This window comes from Sparus aurata, unplaced genomic scaffold (assembly GCF_900880675.1).
Source record: "Sparus aurata unplaced genomic scaffold, fSpaAur1.1, whole genome shotgun sequence".
Lineage (NCBI taxonomy): Eukaryota > Metazoa > Chordata > Actinopteri > Spariformes > Sparidae > Sparus > Sparus aurata.
This window is the reverse complement of record NW_022045144.1, coordinates 73,419-93,316: the sequence shown is the minus strand read 5'-3', so window position 1 is coordinate 93,316 and position 19,898 is coordinate 73,419. Positions and strand designations below refer to the sequence as shown.

Here is a 19,898-nt window from a genome sequence, read left to right as displayed (position 1 = left end):
AGGGTTGACAACAACAGTATTTCCAGGACCGGTCCAAACCTCATTCAGGTCCACAGCAAAGTTCTGTTCATCCCTCCGACCTGACCTGTGAGCCGTGTTACCAGTTTTTCATTGCCACACAGTCACACCTGACACCCCAGTGCTCTGAACACAATCTCCTTCCTTGAAACCAGTTTCCTTCATCAGTATCAGCATCACTAAACATTCTCTGTGATTCACTGTCATTACATTAACTCCAGACCTGCAGACCAGACTGAGCAGTAGTGAGAGTGAACTTCTCATCAGCAGGTTCAGGATTGACCAGCTGGAGACAGAAAATGCAGGTGATGAAGTGAAACGATGAATTTATTGTGAGCTCCAGAATAAAGCTGTAACAATCCACGTGGTGTGGATGAGATAATTATGCTACATTTAATCAATAATAAAACATAGCTTGTGTATTTTAAACTTGTGAGAAATATGTTCAACCATTCTCAAAAATACATCAATCTCATGTTTTTCAGTCCAAGCCACAGAACTGACATCTTTGGGAACTAGACTGACGGCAACCAAGAGCAAAACAAGTGACCTAGAAAAAGAGAATGCAGGTCTGTGACTGACAAACATGAAGGTTTTATAACTTTACTGGTTTGTTATTGTCTATGATATTATTGCAAACTTTGTTAAGAATTACATGTGTTTCACTGAATGCAATTTTAGTCCCAATCTCTTTGATAAAAAAGCTAAAAACATATTGAAAGTATTTAGGTAATTAGTCATTAGTCAAAGTGTCGACCTGATGATGGCGCTATTGGAAACATCAAGAGATGATCAGACTGATTACAATTTATATGGACGATGGAAACTATAATCAGGCAACTACAACGTGTCGGCCTCATTTTCCAGTGTTTCCCTCCACGTCTCTGTGTGGATAGAAAGAAATAATTGATTGTTGAATGAATGTAATATTCACATGACACATACTTGGTCTTAATTGCCTGTTTTTAGAAATATTGCAAATCACTCAAGTCATCATGTTCAGAGACACGTTCATCTGTAGAGTAAGAAAGGCAAATAAATATTTCAATGTGGCACACTTGTCTGCACTTTTCACATTAAGAGTCACATCGTGATTTAACCTTGTGATGGACATTTACAATAGTTTTGAACATCTTTGTGAGCGCTGGTTCAACAGAAGTGATGAGAGTTAAAGTTACTGTAAACAATGTGTTGGTCTGTTCTGTGATTCACTGTCATTACATTAACTCCAGACCTGCAGACCAGACTGAGCAGCAGTGAGACAAAAAATGCAGGTGAGGGTTGTATCTACTCATCCAGATACACACACACACACACACACACACACACACACACACACACACACACACACACACCAAACACATTTCAGACTTTTTTGTGTCATCAGAGAAACCAAAGGTGGCCTTCTACACAGCTCTGACTGATGCAGGAACTCTTGGACCATACAACACAGACATTACACTGAAATACAGCAAGGTCTTCACCAACATTGGCAATGCTTACAATCCAGCTACAGGTAACATACTGCAGCTCACATGTGGACATTTTACATACATCAGTTGTTCCTGTTTTTCATTTTCTGCTCTCACTCTGTAGGTTTCTTCACAGCACCAGTCAAAGGTGTCTACTATCTCCAGTTCACTGTGTTTGGTTACAGTTCTCGCCGTATAGCTGTACATGTGTACAAGAACGACCAAAGGATCATGGCTAATGGGGATTATAACAATGATATGGTTCAAAAGTTTTTCACTAACTCTCTGGTGTTGGAGCTGACAGCAGGAGATGAAATTTACCTGGTTCTCCCAAGAAGCGATTGTATACATGACACCATTGGTAACCAGAGCACCTTCAGTGGCTCCCTTCTCTTCACACTGTGAGGATGTTGTTCAGGCTGCTGTGTGACTGATTTGTCACAAACCCTGTTGTTATTGGCTGAACTGTGAATCTTTATAAAATGCTGATATATCTCAGCACTGCTGCCTCCAGGACAACTTTCTGTACATTCACTGCATGAATCAAATAATGTGATTCTCAATCTGACTTCACTTTTGTGTCGTCACATGAAAACAATTTAAAATAAATCAAAGTTGCATTCAAGTGTTTGGATTCTGTTTGTTATCATTGACTGTTGGCTGTGAAGCCTGAGATGAGTTTTATAGATTCACTTCATGAGTCTCATTCTGACCTTTTGCATCTCAGGCCTCCTTATTAAAATAAATTAGATGACCCTCCATTTTTACTTCAACACAACATGAAGTTACTACAAAGTCTGTGTGATTTACTGCAGCTGACTCTCTCTGTATATCAGAGTAATACCGCCCTCTGGTGGTGAAAGATTTGTATTAGCATCAAAGAGTTTGAACAGACCTGAGAGGGTGTGTGGCCTGAACACTTCCAATCAACTGTTGGTACATATCAAAATAACAGATGCAAGTACACAATGTGTTCAGTTATTTGCAAACATCTAAACACTCGTTTGAGAGGGTCTCCACATAGAGGACGCATTTCAGGCAATCATGGCCATTTTTCTGTATGGCTGTAAAGCCATACTTAATACATGCTGCCTCATATTTTCGGATTGTAGTTGGCCATAAATTCTTAGGATTTTTGCCGCAGAGTCCTCCACAGCAGAGCTGTTGATCTGCTCCTTCTGTCTATTTGTTGTCAAAAACCTGTCCATTTTGTGCTGACTAGCTACACGCTAGCTTGAAGAGCAGAGCAGCTTGATAACAACCAGTAGTCGTCGTAGTCATGCCGAACTTCAAGCTGAACCTGATTATGGCAGTTTACATGTTGTATGGTTCAGGACATATTGTTATTAAATATATATATATATATATACTGTATATATATCATTTTTTTTTTCTTATTTTCCCTCCAATTTTATGAGCCCCCCTAGCGCCCACTGGTGGTCTCCACTTTGAAATTCACTGCGCGAGACTGTCCATGTGCCTTGAACTTTATTTTGTACTTTTTATGATATGTTTCTGGCCCAACAGTTACTCACAGATTGAAGTGACATAAATACACCTAATTTCTTTTCATCAAGACCAATAAATTATTCCCTGACAAATTAAGGAAAAAATCTGAAAAGCGCCCTATTTCACAACATGGGGTCCATCCCTTCTGCTGGAAGAGTTAGTGGGGTCTATTCTGGGCTGAGACCCATCGTCCTTCTGAGTTTTAATGGAGATCACCTCCATAGTTTTTATGTAATCCTGCTGACAAATGAGCAAATGCAGATGAAAACACCCTCAGAAGTAAGGAGATTACAGAATAAGTAAGAATTGGCCAACTGCTGAATTCATACTTGCAACATATAGGGGGCAGTATATCACCAGAGTCACCGCTAACTGCTGCCAACTGCATGAAAAATATATGACAGTCTGCATTTTGTGATGGCAGATGTTGTGGTGTAGAGGCTCATGGGAAATATTCACACTGTATAAGAACAAAGATGTGGATACGTTTTTTAAATACTTTTGTCTTTTTACTCACTGAGTTGAGTCAGCCACACATGCAGCATCAGGATCAGTGTGTGTCTGTGAGTGTTAGTCTGTGTGTGTATTAATAAACACAGTGTTGACACAGTTGTGACTACATGAGAGGGTGTCACAGGCTTCATGCCACAGCCAATCCCTACTCTTCTTTATTTCTGCTGACGCTGCTATTTTTCTATGGAAAACTCTCGTTCTTCCTTCTGCGCCTGTGTGAAGCTTTGGCCCACGTGCAGAACTGCACATAGACCAGTTGCTCTTCGCCTCACTTTGTTTTTTTAAACAGGTGCTTTTCCTCTATCTGTATCTCTGACTCTTAGAAACTCTTTGATAACTCAGTCCCTTCTTGATATATCCCATCATATCTGCATTTTAAAGAACAACAGCAGTGTTGTATATCTGGTTATATGATTTTGTTCTTATATCTGTGTTTACATTTTCACTCTTCACATCATCACACTACAGCAGCTTTAATCAGTAGATGCACATTTCAATCAGCTGGTGTCCAGTAGTACGTTTCAGCAACTCTTTCACACTTGATTACCCTTCATTTCTTACTTTTATCATTATTAACAACAACTTTATTTATAGAGCACTTTTCATACACGGCCGTGCAGCACAAAGTGCTTTACACAAGAAAGATATAACAATAATAAAGAAAGCCCCTCCCTCCCACCCTCCATACTACATACACACACACACACACACACACACACACACACACACACACACACACACACACACACATGTACACACACACACACACACACACACACACACCTGTGAGGATTGAGGAAGCGCCGCCTTTGGGGCTGTCCACACTGGGAGGAGTCACAGGCTGTGCCACGGGGGCAGCAGTGCCCAGCCCCCCGACCCTGACAGACAACAGCTGGCCGGGCCGAAGGGACCCAGGGACAGCACCCCAGCAGCAGCCCAGACACAGCTCCCAGTGTGGAGGACCCCCCTGAGGAAACTCTGGAGTTAAACCTTAAAAACTAAAAACATAAGATAGGATAAAAACCCTGACAAAAGATAAGTAAATGGAGTGAACAGTTAAAAGGATAAAAATATGTAAGATAGTAGATAAAATAAAATTGTACCGAAGATAAATAAAAATACAATTATTTAAGATTAAAATTGTTTTAAAAACAAGATAGAATCAACAACATAAAATACGATAGAACCACATGAGAATGGAATAAGAATTTAAAATATTAGTTCAAAGCCTGATTAAAAAGGTGTGTCTTTAACCTTCCCTTAAAAATATCAACAGTCTCTGCAGACCTGAGGTTCTCCAGCAGGCTGTTCCACAGGTGGGGGCCATAGTGTCTAAATGCCGCCTCACCGTGGGTTCTAGTTCTTGGTTTTGGTATGGATAAAAGGCCAGAGCCGGAGGACCTCAGGGTCCGCGAGGGTCGATATGGTAAAAGCAGCTCAGATAAGTAGGAGGGCGCAAGGCCGTTAAGACATTTAAAAACCAGTAAAAGAACCTTAAAATCGATCCTGAAGCGGACGGGGAGCCAATGCAGTGACTCTAAAACTGGTGTAATGTGCTCCCGCCCTCTGGTCCTCGTCAGCACGCCTGCGGCTGAGTTTTGTAATAATTGGAGATTTAGAGAACTCGTTTTGGGAAGACCAGAGAGCAGGGCATTACAATAATCTAAGAGACAGGAAATAAAAGCATGCATTAGCACCTCCGTACTGTCTAAACAAATGAAATAAACTAACTGACCTTAAAAGACAACATAGTTTCATTCTGTTTTACTTTGTTTATATGTGGCGGACCCTGCCACCTTTCTAGCTTCTAACAGTGTGTATTCAGTTGTAGAAAAAATTGATATTTCTGAGTTTGTGTTATTAAATCATTAATATGATAACTGTTAAGATTCTGACTTTTAATTTATTCTCCAAAACTACAAAGTGCCCCCTTAATCTAAATAACACAGTTCACTATAGAACATTATGAGGCTCTGTATCTTTGTATTATATAACAGTGGCGGTTCTAGGGGGGCCAACAGGGGCCAGTGCCCCCATAACTCTGAGTCTGGCCCCCCTGTATAGTGTATATAGTGCCCAAATATAGTGTCACTGCACTCACAGCAGTTCTACAGTATATATTCCATGGTGTGACGTCTTTATACAAAATGAATGATGGAAGCCAGGCTATGCTGGAGGTGGCCAGAGAGAGCGGGTTGTACCAGGACCTGAAGCAGTGCATGCTGGGAGAAGGGCAGCTACCTGTGCAGTGGGGTAATATTATTAATTATTTTTATGTGTTTACTCTGTCACAGACATGACAGACATGTTTACATATCGTCAATCCGATATGATTGTTTGTGATCGACTTTATTATGAAAAGATCTCTAGAATTATGGCCATTAAATATTATTAATCTATAGTATTGTTATTATTGTTAGTCAGTGGGGTCCAGGGGTTAATGTTGGCCCACCATGAGGTAAATTATCCAACCAGAATAAGTCAGAATCTCACCCAGTGATAGACATAAATAATATATAATAACTATATTGAAATTGCCAGTCTTCTCACTGATGGTCTCTCTTCACTTCCTGCAGGTCTGTTTGACGTGGTTGTGATCGTCGGAGCGCTCAGTGTTGGTCAGGTTCCCGTTGATGTGGTCAGAGAATTGTGCAAATTCACCAAACCAGGTGAGAAGATTTAAATATTCTTGGTTTGACGCTGTCTCACCTGCAGTTCTGATCTTTTATTTAACATCAGTATCTCTTAGTCAAAGGTGAGTTTTACGACGACACTGCACCGTTGCCTGTTTTACACTAGGTGGCTACATTTGCATGACAACCAGAAGTAACCATGACAACCTGCAGTACAAAGCCTCACTGGAGCGTGAGCTGAAGCAGATGGAGGAAGAGGAGCTGTGGACTTGTGTAGAGTACTCTCAGGTGGAGGACTGGGAGAGAACGGTGTCGGAGCAGGAGCACGGCTACATATCTGGTGCTGTGTACATCTATAAGAAACTATAGCACAGTGCAAGAGGATACACATCAAACACAAAACAAGGTGCTCAAGAGGACAGAAAATATTCAAACAACTTACTGTATACTTTATAAAGAAAGTGTCAGGGTTTGGTGATATTGTCAATCTGTTCTAGAACCAAAACTGAAGATGTAAACCTGCAATCAGAGGTGTTGATGTGAGGCTTGAATTGTTCATGATTAAATGGTTCAGTTTAAGTTTTAACAGTTTTCATGTTACATGCATCAATATGTTGCTGTGAAACTTACATCTGTTGTTGTCCTGCTCATAAACCACCTCAAATACACAATATCTTGTCAATGTGCATTAAAGTCTTCCTGATGAAAATATGAATGTTTTTTTTAAATATGAGAAACTGTGTTTACTGTGCATTAATATCTGCATTAATAAAACATTGTGCATTTCATAACTCACCACGAACATTTAAGATTCAGATTTTCTAGGTAAAGACAATAAAACCAACAAACAACATTGAAGGAAACAAAACCGATGATAAAAAGTAAGAAGAAGTGGAGGAACTGATGCAACATTATGTAGAAAATTGGCATTTTGTGCGATTCAGCATAAAAATAAATATGAAGATCTGACCCTTGACTTTTTGACCCCTGACCCACTCTCAGGACGATCACAGTGCTCAATCCAAGCAAGGTTTTCATATTAATTTAGAACATTTGTAAGAGAATGAACTCAGAAGAGTCGGAGTGAAGACATGTCCATGTGTGTGTATTAATAAACACAGTGTTGACACAGTTGTGACTACATGAGAGGGTGTCACAGTTAAAGTGTTCCTCCAGCCTGTAGCAGCTTGTATTTTCTCACCAGCACAGAGAACATATTGAATAATCTGAGGCCTTGAATCAAACTGTCAAACAAGAAACACTTGTTGTTTTTCCCATTCGTTCAGCCAGCTGAAGTTTGGAGACGATATAAGACAGACCCACTCTACCACTGTACCTTTGTGGAGACGATGAGGGTTGTTGTTGGTTTGCTGTTGTTGCTGCTCGGTCTGTGTGGATCAGGGGCTCAGGGGTGGCTGGAGGCCTCGGTGAGGTGGCTGAGATCAACCAGAACACAGATCCAAAACATGCAGCTGAGGAATCGACCCAGCAGACCACAAAGCAAACCACCTGTGACATCTGGACGGAGCTGAGGGCACTGAGAGACATGGTGGTGGAGCTCAATGTTCACGTGGAGCTGCTGCAGAGAGAGAATTCAGGTACAGACTGATTACTTTTCCTGTTCAGTGATGATCATGTTCCACTGAAGTGTGTCAGTGTTGATGTAAAGATTGGAAGCTCAACAATAAAACTTTTTTCACATGATATAAATCAGTTCATTTGATCATTTACATATAAAACTCACATTTTCCTTTTTTTCAGTCCAAGCCACAGAACTGACATCTTTGGGAACTAGACTGACGGCAACCGAGAACAAAACAAGTGACCTAGAAAAAGAGAATGCAGGTCTGTGACTGACAAACATGATCATGATCATGATTTCAGCCTTTCCCTTAAAAACAAAATCCTTGCCAGAAATCTGTCATTGTATTAATGATGCAGACTCCCTGTCAGGGGTGCCACAGGGGGGTCCAGATTTAGAGTTACGGGGGCACTGGCCCCTGTTGCCCCCCCCTAGAACCGCCCCTGCTTGGTCGGTTGAGAATTTCCCCCCACATGTTTATTCTTAGGCTGGATTTAAAGGTGGAGACAGTGTCAGAAGTGCGAATGTCAGGTGGAAGAGAGTTCCAGAGGCTGGGGGCAGATCTGCTGAAAGCTCTGGACCCCAAGGTGGTTAGGTTGGCAGACGAGGCAACGAGCTGGATGTTGGAAGAGGATCGGAGAGTGCAGGAGGGTGTGTGGATATGGATCAGTTCAGCGAGATAAGATGGTGTCAGTTTGTGAAGGATCTTGAAAGTGAGAAGTAGAATCAATGCAGGATTTGACAGGGAGCCAAAGGAGTTGCTGCAGGCTGGAGTGATGTGTTCAGCAGAGGGAGTTCTGCTGATGATACAAGCAGCTGTGTTCTGGACCAGTTGGAGTTCATGGACTGATTTCAGAGGAAGACCATGGAGGAGAGAATTACGGTAATCTAGACGGGATGTAACCAGAGTGTTCATGAGAATAGCAGTGCAGGTTGGTGTGAGTGAGGGACGGAGACGATTGATCTTGCATAGATGGAAGTACGCAGACCGGGTAACATTATTGATGTGGGCTTCACAGTTTAAGGAAGTTGAGTGAGAACCATAATTTAATTTCCAGTAGGCAGTTGGATAGAGCTGTGGGTGGTAGATTGGAAGTAGGCTTGGTGGAGATATAGAGCTGGGCATCGTCAGTGGACCTGAACATGAAATTTCCTGAGAATGTTTCCAAGGGGCAGAAGGTAAATAGTGAACAGGAGGGGGCCAAGGACAGAGCCCTGGGGAACACCGCTGGAGACTGGAGAGGAGGAAGATCTTAGGTTCTTGAGTTGAACAAATTGTGTGCGACCAGTGAGATAGGATTTCAGCCAAGCCAGAGGGATGTCAGTGATTCCAATGGAGGCCATCTTGTCCAGGAGGATGTCATGAGAGAAGGCTGCGATGTGGTCGAGGAGAACCAGGATGGAGAGTAAACCAGGGTCAGATGCCATCAAGAGGTCATTTGTGATTTTCACGAGGGCTGTCTCAGTGCTATGAAGGGGACGAAAGCTGGACTGAAATTGTTCAAAGAGGTTGTAGTGAGACAGACGGGTGTTTCACTGAGCTGCAACAGTTCTTTCAAGTAATTTGGACACAAATGGCAAGTTTGAGATGGTGGAAAGTTCTTCAAATCATTCAGATCTGCACCACAGTTCTTGATAGTTGGAGTAATTGCAGCAGTCTTTAGTGATGATGGAACAACACCAGAAGTCAGTGAGGAATGAATGATGTCAGTTATGAGAGAGGACAAGGCAGGCAGGCAGCTTTTTACCAGGTAGGTAGGCAGGGAGTCTAACTGGCAGGTGGATGAGTTGGACTTAAGGATGAGTCCGGTTATTTCAGAGACAGTTGGAGTTCCCATCTGCTGTCCTTTAAAGGTTGAGTAGTATGTGGTTTTGGCTAAAGAAATAGCATCCTTGTATTGGAGTATGTGATTATGATACATTTCTTTGTGCACTGCTAGGCCGGTTTTGACATAAAGGCTTTCCAGGCGACAGCCTTTAGTTTTGAGCTGGCATAGTGCTGGTGTAAACCAAGGAGCAGAGCGGGCAAAGGACACAAACCTTGTTTTCAGAGGTGTAAGAGTATTTAGCAGTCGATGAAGTCCAAGGTTGTAGTCAGATACCACTTCATCTGTGGTAGATAAGTTGCCTCTGCAGGCATGTTAGTCCTGGATAATCTTAGCATGACACTAAAGGATATTAGCTTGAGGTCTGAGAAGGGCAAATCTGAGGCAAAACAGTTTAGAAGGGTTACACCAGAGCAGCAGATTAGGTCAAAAATGTGTTCTGTGGAGTTTGTCGGAAAATCAATATATTGCTGTAGTCCAAAGCTGTCAAGGCATGAAGTTTTATCTTTTACCTGATGTTAATTATCATAAAATTGAATGATTAAATCTTATGTACATTTTTTTCATGAAGTCGATTCAATTTAATTCATTTTTGTTTAATTAATTCATTGATTAGTGGATACTTGTAATTAATTGTATTTGTTTACATTACATTTTAATTGTATTTAGACGATTTTTAACTGTATGAATAATGGCTTCTGGCTGTAACATTAAATTCAGTATGATGAGGTGAGCAGATAAGATGGGAGTCAAGTCACTTTACATGATTGTTTTACATGCAGTTAAATTTTGATGTCTGCTCTGTTCTGTGATTCACTGTCATTACATTAACTCCAGACCTGCAGACCAGACTGAGCAGCAGTGAGAGTGAACTTCTCATCAGCAGGTTCAGGATTGACCAGCTGGAGACAGAAAATGCAGGTGATGAAGTGAAACGATGAATTTATTATTAATCCAGAATAAAGCTGTAACAATCCACGTGGTGTGGATGAAATAATTGCGCTTCATTTGATCAATAATAAAACATAGTTTGTGTGATTTAAAGTTGATCAGAAATGTATTCAACCATCCACAAAAATAAATCAAACTCATGTTTTTCAGTCCAAGCCACAGAACTGACATCTTTGGGAACTAGACTGACGGCAACCGAGAGCAAAACAAGTGACCTAGAAAAAGAGAATGCAGGTCTGTGACTGACAAACATGAAGGGTTTATAACTTTCATGGTTTGTTATTGTCTATGATATTATCAGTGGTGGACAGTAACGGAGTAAATTTACTTGAGTACTGTACTTAAGTACATATCCAGAGGATTTGTACTTTACTTGAGTATTAGATTTCTTTGATACTTATTACTCTTACTTGAATACAATGCCAAGACAAATATTTTTACTTTTACTTGAGTTAATTTTTAGGAAGGCTGAAAAGTACTCGTTACTTTCAGGTCTGCTCTTTTTTTTTTTTTTTTCTAAAACACTATTGGACACAAGCTGTGTTTGTCAAAGAAGGAAACCTATCACAGTGCATGCTCTCCACTGGGATCTATGTAAAAGCGGAAATACGTCATTCCTCCCCATAATAAGGATACCACCAAAGTAGCCACACTCTTGACTGCGTTTGTCAACACAAAACTGCGACAATGGCTGCATCAGATGTAGTTTTTTGTAAAGCAGTAATTCTCAACCAGTGGTCTGGGGACAACATTGGTCTTTGAGGGGGTTCCAGTTCCCAACTTAGCTAAATGATAGAGAGTTAGTTGGACGGTGCAGGTTCATTTGGTTACAGTTATAATGATTGTTAATAAACATCTGCATCTGCAACATCTGCTGTCCTCCTGTGATCCCATTCATTTGATTTGTATTTAGGTGTTTCTGCAGGCTTTATATAACATTGTGGTTCTAAAAGCAAGCACATCAGTGCAGGTGGTTTCAAAGAGTTCATTCTCAGAAACAAGAGTTAAAAGGTCCTTAAATTCATTTAGAAAAACTTATAGTAATTCATTGATGTGAAAAATAAGAAATTTACTCTTACTCTTACTTTTACTTAAAGTAAATTTAAAAGCATGTACTTTTGGATACTTAAGTACCTTTAAAAGCAAGTACTTTTTTACTCTTACTCGAGTAACATGTCGACTGAGCTACTTTTACTTGTAACGGAGTACATTTTGACCAGTAGTATTTGTACTCTTACTCAAGTACTGGGGTCGAGTACTCTGTCCATCTCTGGATATTATTGCAAACTTTGTTAAGGATTACATGTGTTTCATCTAATGCAATTTTAGTTCCAGTGTCTTTGATAAAAAAGCTGAAAACATATTGAAAATATTTTGGTAATTAGTCATTAGCCAAAGTGTCGACCTGATGATGGAGCTGTTGGAAACATCAAGAGATGATCAGACTGATTACAGTTTATATGGATGTTGATCATGTTTTCCTTGAAGAGTTTGACTGAAGTGTGTCAGTGCACTAAAAACTTATTGTGAGCTCCGACAATAAAGCTTCAAAAATGAACATGGATAAGATGAAAGTGTCCTTAAATGAAAAATATAACAGAGCTCATTGTTTTGTGTTTTTGTATCATAAGAAATTAATTTACACATTCACAAACAAAAATCAAACTTCTTCTGTTTTTCAGTCCAAGCCACAGAACTGGTATCTTTGGAAAGGAGACTGACGTCCTCCGAGAGCAAAACAAGTGACCTAGAAAAAGAGAATGCAGGTATCACACTGACAACCTTCACCTCAAATTAAGAACAGTTTATGTTGCCTAAAGAACACCTTAACTACACAGGTGTTGGATGAGAAATGATTTATGTGAATAATTTGTGTAACAATCACATTTATTGTTTTGGACAGCATGAAAAATTATTTATTTTGTCAGTATATGTTCTGATCATGAAGGAAACAATAGTTTTAGCACTCAGACAGACAGAGAAGATATGAGTCAAGATACTGTAAATAATGTGTTGTGCATGTTGACAGTTTTATATTTTGTTGTCTGCTCTGTTCTGTGATTCACTGTCATTACATTAACTCCAGACCTGCAGACCAGACTGAGCAGCAGTGAGAGTGAACTTCTCATCAGCAGGTTCAGGATTGACCAGCTGGAGAGAGAAAATGCAGGTGAGGGTTGTGTGTACTCATCCACACACACACACACACACACAAACACACACACAGCCTATTAGGTCTAATAAAGCTGAATTATCACATTAAATTTTCTTCTTCATGTCATCAGAGAAACCAAAGGTGGCCTTCTACACAGCTCTGACTGATGCAGGAACTCTTGGACCATACAACACAGACATCACACTGAAATACAGCAAGGTCTTCACCAACACTGGCAATGCTTACAATCCATCTACAGGTAACATACTGCAGCTCACATGTGGACATTTTACATACATCAGTTGTTCCTGTTTTTCATTTTCTGCTCTCACTCTGTAGGTTTCTTCACAGCACCAGTCAAAGGTGTCTACAATCTCCAGTTCACTGTGTTTGGTTACCATGCTGGTACTATAGGTGTAAATGTGTACAAGAACAACCAAAGGATTATGTATAACTTGGAGAGTAACGACAACGATTATGTTCCTGAGTATTTCACTAACTCTCTGGTGTTGGAGCTGACAGCAGGAGATGAAATTCACCTGGTTCTCCCATCAGGCTGGTCTGTCTATGACAACAGTGGTAATTACAGCACCTTCAGTGGCTCCCTTCTCTTCACACTGTGAGGATGTTGTTCAGGCTGCTGTGTGACTGATTTGTCACAAACCCTGTTGTTATTGGCTGAACTGTGAATCTTTATAAAATGCTGATATATCTCAGCACTGCTGCCTCCAGGACAACTTTCTGTACATTCACTGCATGAATCAAATGATGTAATTCTCAATCTGACTCGTTTCATCACAATTATAAATAAATCAAAGTTGCATTCAAGTGTTTGGATTCTGTTTGTTATCATTGACTGTTGGCTGTGAAGCCTGAGATGAGTTTTATAGATTCACTACATGAGTCTCATTCTGACCTTTTGCATCTCAGGCCTCCTTATTAAAATAAATTAGATGACCCTCCATTTTTACTTCAACACAACATGAAGTTACTACAAAGTCTGTGTGATTTACTGCAGCTGACTCTCTCTGTATATCAGAGTAATACCGCCCTCTGGTGGTGAAACATTTGTACTGCATCAAAGAGTTTGAACAGACCTGAGAGGGTGTGTGGCCTGAACACTTCCAATGAACTGTTGGTACATATCAACATACATTGTGAAAATACTGTATTTGGTTGAAGATCTGCATGAAAATAAACACAGTGGAAGTTAGTTCTAGTGACTGAGTGATGCAAGTGCACAATGTGTTCAACACTTATGAGAGTTTATGTCAAAACAACCACAAATACAAGAATTCTAAATAATAATGTTTCTAAAGTAGACAAAAATAACCAAACTACTAAAAGTAAATTATAATTAGCAGTCGAAAAATCAAAACATCACAGTCTGAGTCACTCAAAGTTGAACGTATGAATATCTGACCCCTGACCTTTGACCCCTGACCACAGTTCAGCAGTCTGAAGGATCTTTGTATCGTCCAAACTGAGTTGAAGTATTCAGGGAACCACCAGAGGGCTCCAGAGAACAGATAATAACTTTTTCTGGGCTTTAAATAATGTACGAGACAGAAACAAAATCATTATTGGGATGTGAAAGACAATCACAATGTTCAAACAGAGGACAGTATCTATATTAATTTATAAGCCTACATCAGAGATAATGAGATACAAGTGAGACAGAGTGAAGAAAAAGTTGAACTCACTCACTGAGTTTAATCAGATAACCCTCAGTCACACTAGAAGGCCTCAGCATCAGGATCAGTGTGTGTCTGTGAGTGTTTGTCTATGTGTGTGTATTAATAAACACAGTGTTGACACAGTACAGTTTAAATGTTCTACGACCCAACTTTCGTTTTCTCACCAGCACAAAGATTTCATCGAATCATCTGAGACCTTCACTGAGAAATCCACTTATTTATATCAGCTTTAAAAACTGAGGTCCAGATCAACAGGAGGGCCGAGGTACTGAATCCAGTTCTAACCTTCATCATGGATAACAATCTTTTCATTACGGTCCAAGTAAACAAACATGATTCATCACAACATGTCGCCTAATCTGTGTATAAGTCAATGGTGCAGTATTTTTCCAGCTTTTTTTAAGGTGCATCATTCAGATATTAACATGAACTTACATAAGCGGGTTGGCACCACATGTACACCCTGCTTTAATGATCAGAGAGGCTGCTTTCAGTTATTTTAGACGTTTCCATGCACACAGTAACTTCATAGCAGCAAATATCATGGCACATTTAAACAGCAAAAGGAAAAACTGTAGTTATAAACGTGACAGGACAGGAAACTCTCCAGAGGACACAGAATCAAACTTTCAAACTTTCAGTTTCTTAAATAAAACTTTGAGACAGCTCTGATGGAGCTCAGGATTTATCTGGAGGGTTGCTGTCTTATTCCAAACAACTGGACTATATGAATCTGAACGGTATTTATTTTACAGTTTGGACAAGTAAATGAAAACAGAACATTGATTAATGATCGACAGAGTTCAGCTGTTGCACCTCATACATGATGCATGCTGGCTCTTACAATGAGAATGAACACTTTGCTCTTCATCACCTGCAGTAGCTTCTGATTCTGGTTTGAAATTCTGACAAACATTTAACCCAACATGTAGAGCAGCCTGCGGTGAGGCTACGAAACAGCCTACAACATGTGCAGTAAAACAACAGTTGTTTATTGGATGTTGATGTTATCAGCATTCTGTACCCATACTGTAATAATCTACACTGACCACATACTATCTCCTCATTACATTGTCTTAACTGTTGAAGACTGTTTAAACATTTTTATGTCTCACACTTCAACACAACCTGAAACTCTTTCTTGTGTAGCTGCCTTTAACACACTTGTGCCATGGACTTTAGACGTTGTGCCATCGATTGTTTGAATAGGACTGTTGTTGTTTTTCCCATTCATTCAGCCAGCTGAAGTTTGGAGACGATATAAGACAGACCCACTCTACCACTGTACCTTTGTGGAGACGATGAGGGTTGTTGTTGGTTTGCTGTTGTTGCTGCTCGGTCTGTGTGGATCAGGGGCTCAGGGGGAGGCTGGAGGCCTCGGTGAGGTGGCTGAGATCAACCAGAACACAGATCCAAAACATGCAGCTGAGGAATCGACCGAGCAGACCACAAAGCAAACCACCTGTGACATCTGGACGGAGCTGAGGGCACTGAGAGACATGGTGGTGGAGCAAAAGGTTCACATGGAGCTGCTGCAGAGAGAGAATTCAGGTACAGACTGATTACTTTTCCTGTTCAGTGATGATCATGTTCCACTGAAGTGTGTCAGTGTACTAAAAACGTATTGTGAGCTCCAACAATAAAGCTTCAAAAATCAACATGAATGAAAGTGTCACTGAATGAAAAATATAAATGAGCTCATTGATGTTCGCTTTTGTATTGTTAGTAATTGATGAATTCATGCATTCACAAACAAAAATCTAACTTCTTCTGTTTTTCAGTCCAAGCCACAGAACTGTTATCTTTGGAAAGCAGACTGACGTCCTCCGAGAGCAAAACAAGTGACCTAGAAAAAGAGAATGCAGGTATCACACTGACAACCTTCACTTCAAATTTAGAACAGTTTATGTTGCCTAAAGAACACCTTAACTACACAGGTGTTGGATGAGAAATGATTTTTGTGAATAATTTCTGTAACAGTCACATTTGTTGTTTTAGACAGCATGGAAAATTACGTATATTGTCAGTATATGTTCTGATCATGAACGAAACAATAGTTTTAGCACTGGTTCAGACGTACATAGAAGATATGGGTCAAGATACTGTAAATAATGTGTTGTGCATGTTAACAGTTTGATATTTTGATGTCTGCTCTGTTCTGTGATTCACTGTCATTACATTAACTCCAGACCTGCAGACCAGACTGAGCAGCAGTGAGAGTGAACTTCTCATCAGCAAGTCCAGGATTGACCAGCTGGAGAGAGAAAATGCAGGTGAGGGTTGTTTCTGCTCATCCACACACGCACGCACACACACACACCATCATCATCATCGGCGGTCACTCGTTGTCGAGTATGACTGTCCTCCTTCTTGGTCCTTCTGGGTCTCCAGATGAGCATAGAGAGCGATCCTGGACCCGATTATTCTTGTGCAGTGTGGGCAGGTGAAAGTGGTGGTGGGTTTGGGCTGGGCCTGTTTGGTGGATGCTCTCTCCTTTCTGAGTCTGCGTTTGTGTTCTGCAGCGTGGTGGAAATCTTCATTATATAGTGCAGCACCCTCATGAACAAGGTTTCTCCATGTCACCCTATTTTTGTCATGTCCTCCCATGTCTTAAGGTCTATGTGGAACGTTTTTGATGTTTGTTTTGATGTTGACCTTATACCTCTTCTTCTGGCCTCCTGGGGCATGTTTTCCTTCAGCAAGCTGGGAGTAGAGGACTTGTTTTGGAAGGCGAAAGTCAGGCATACAGACAACGTGACCGGTCCATCTGAGCTGGTGTTGAGCGATAGTAGCAGTGATGATGGTGATGCAAGCCTTCTCCAGGACGCTGGTGTTGGTGTGCCTATCCTCCCATCTGATCCTGAGGATTTTCCAGAGGCATCTCTGGTGATGTGCCTCTAGCGCCTTTAAGTGCCTACTGTATGTGGTCCAGGCCTCTGACCCATACAGTAGAGTGGGTAGCATTATGGCTTTGTAGACCAGGATTTTGGTCTTTGCCAGAAGGTCGCGGTTCTCGAAAATCCTATTTCCTTAACCTTGAAAAAGCCCCACTGGCACAGCTGAGGTGGTGGTGTATTTCATCGTCAATGTTGGCTTTTGATGATAGGAGGCTGCCCAGATATTGGAAGTGATCCACATTTTCTAATTTGATGTTGTCAATTGAGATGTTTGGGGAGTGGGACAGGAGTACTGTTTGGTGGTGACTGATAGAGGATTTGAGTCTTTTTTATGTTGATGGCTAGACCAAGCTGTTTGTATGCTTTTGTGAAGGCAACCAAAATGCACTGTAGGTCCCCTTCTGAGAGGGCTACGAGGGCGTTGTCGTCCACATACTGCAGCTCCATGATGGATATGGTAGTGGTTCGACCTTTTGCCCTGAATCGATTGATGTTAAAGAGTTGCCTGTCTGTTCTGCTCATAATCTTGACTCCCTGGGGCAGATGTTTACCTGTGAGATGGAGGATAGCAGCAATGAAGATGGAGAACAGTGATGGAGCAATGACACATCCTTGTTTGACTCCTGTGTCAACCCTGAAGGGTTCTGTTTCATCTCCACTGCCACTGAGGACTGTAGCTGACATGTTGTCATGCAGCAGTCTCAGTACCCGTAAGTATTTTTCTGGGCAGCCAATCTTTGTCAGAACCAGCCAGAGGGCCTGATGGTTCACTGAGTCAAAGGCTTTGCTGAGGTCTATGAAGGCCATGTATAGTGGTAGATTTTGTTCTCTGCATTTTTCTTGAAGTTGGCGAGCAATGAATATCATATCTGTAGTGCCTCTGTTTGGGCAAAAACCACTCTGAGGCTCTGGAAGGATGCTTTCTGACAGAGGGGTGAGTCTGTTGGCCAAAACCCGAGCCAGGGCTTTCCCTGTGGTGGACAGGAGAGAAATGCCACGGTAGTTCCCGCAGTCTGCCTTGTCTCCTTTCTTAAAGATGGAGACAACCAGGGCATCCTTTAGTTGTGCAGGGATTTTCTCTTGTTCCCATATTTTGTAAAGCAGGGCATGGATGTGTTTAAGGAGATCAGGGCCGCCTTCCTTTAGGACTTCTGCTGGAATGCCGTCCGGACCAGCAGCCTTGTTGTTCTTCATCTTCCTAATAGCATCCTGCACGTCTTCCAGGCTGGGTGGTTCACCCAAGCTCTCATTGAGAGCCCCCCCCCCCCCCCCCCCCCCCACACACACACACACACACACACACACACACACACACACATTACTTATTTACAGATGTTGTTTTTGTGTCATCAGAGAAACCAAAGGTGGCCTTCTACACAGCTTTGACTGATGCAGAAACTCTTGGACCATACAACACAGACATCACACTGAAATACAGCAAGGTCTTCACCAACATTGGCAATGCTTACAATCCATCTACAGGTAACATACTGCAGCTCACATGTGGACATTTTACATACATCAGTTGTTCCTGTTTTTCATTTTCTGCTCTCACTCTGTAGGTTTCTTCACAGCACCAGTCAAAGGTGTCTACAATCTCCAGTTAACTGTAATGGGTTACCATGCTGGTACTATGGGTGTACATGTGTTCAAGAACAACCAAAGGATTATGTATAATTGGGCGAGGAACTATAATGTAATTCCTGAGTATTTCACTAAGTCTCTGGTGTTGGAGCTGACAGCAGGAGATGAAATTCACCTGGTTCTCCCATCAGGCCGTGCTATCTATGATGACATTAATAATTACAGCACCTTCAGTGGCTCCCTTCTCTTCACACTGTGAGGATGTTGTTTAGGCTGCTGTCAGTGATTTGTCAACATTCAAATAAATCAAAGTTGCATTGAAGTGTTTCTGTCTGTTCTCACTGACTGTAGGCTTTAAAGCCTGAGAGAGATTTCATTGATTCACTACATGAGTCTCATTTCAGCCGTTCTTTATTCAAAATGATGTAGATGATCCTTCATTTTCATATGTGAATGCTAAATGTAAAAATAAAAATGGATCTGAAATATAGAAAAAACATAATCAAACTGAGTCAGTCAAAGTTGAATGTATGAATATCTGACCCCTGACCACAGTTCAGCAGTCTGACGGATCTTTGGCTGTGTCCAAATGCAGGGGCAGCATCCTTCGGAGTGTGTATTTGAAGTGCAATTACGTCACTGAGCCACGCGAAGCCTGTCCAAATTCAAAGTGTGCTCCAAATGCTCCCCACAAATGCCTCCTTCTTTTGCCTGTTCCTGGAGGACACACCGCTACTATCCTTCGCAGCTACAAATTGCCCAAGATTCATTGCGCGCCTAAAGAGAATAAATAAACAAATAAATAATGGCGACCTCAAGTGGCGCAGATCTCGCATTTAAATGTAAGTGTTGGGTTTATACTCCGTCTTTAGTCACATGAGCGTCAAACGTCAGATATGTTAAACTTCAAGGGACCTTAAAACCTCAAAATATTTATATTTATATATATATAGTTAAAATATGTTGGTAATGCTCAACTTAATGCCTTTTACTTTCAACCATTAGACGTTCAGAGGTTGACTCATATCTTATATCGTGTTGTGACTGTGGAGATGTTATAG

At 41.1% G+C, this 19,898-nt stretch overlaps 2 protein-coding genes across 2 annotated transcripts; both read left to right on the top strand.

The window, feature by feature from the left end:
* Positions 1-5,659: 5,659 nt before the first annotated feature.
* Positions 5,660-6,615, top strand: LOC115577979 (methyltransferase-like protein 27). The gene is made up of 3 exons (XM_030410845.1): positions 5,660-5,765; positions 6,089-6,181; positions 6,312-6,615. The coding sequence occupies exons 1-3, from the start codon at positions 5,660-5,662 to the stop codon at positions 6,512-6,514; spliced, it is 402 nt and encodes a 133-aa protein (XP_030266705.1). The 3' UTR covers positions 6,515-6,615.
* A 9,008-nt stretch (positions 6,616-15,623) lies between these two features.
* Positions 15,624-19,107, top strand: LOC115577980 (heavy metal-binding protein HIP-like). The gene is made up of 5 exons (XM_030410846.1): positions 15,624-15,907; positions 16,138-16,221; positions 16,546-16,629; positions 18,607-18,735; positions 18,816-19,107. Exons 1-5 carry the CDS (start codon positions 15,658-15,660, stop codon positions 19,094-19,096), a joined length of 828 nt encoding a protein of 275 aa, XP_030266706.1. The 5' UTR covers positions 15,624-15,657; the 3' UTR covers positions 19,097-19,107.
* Positions 19,108-19,898: the final 791 nt, after the last annotated feature.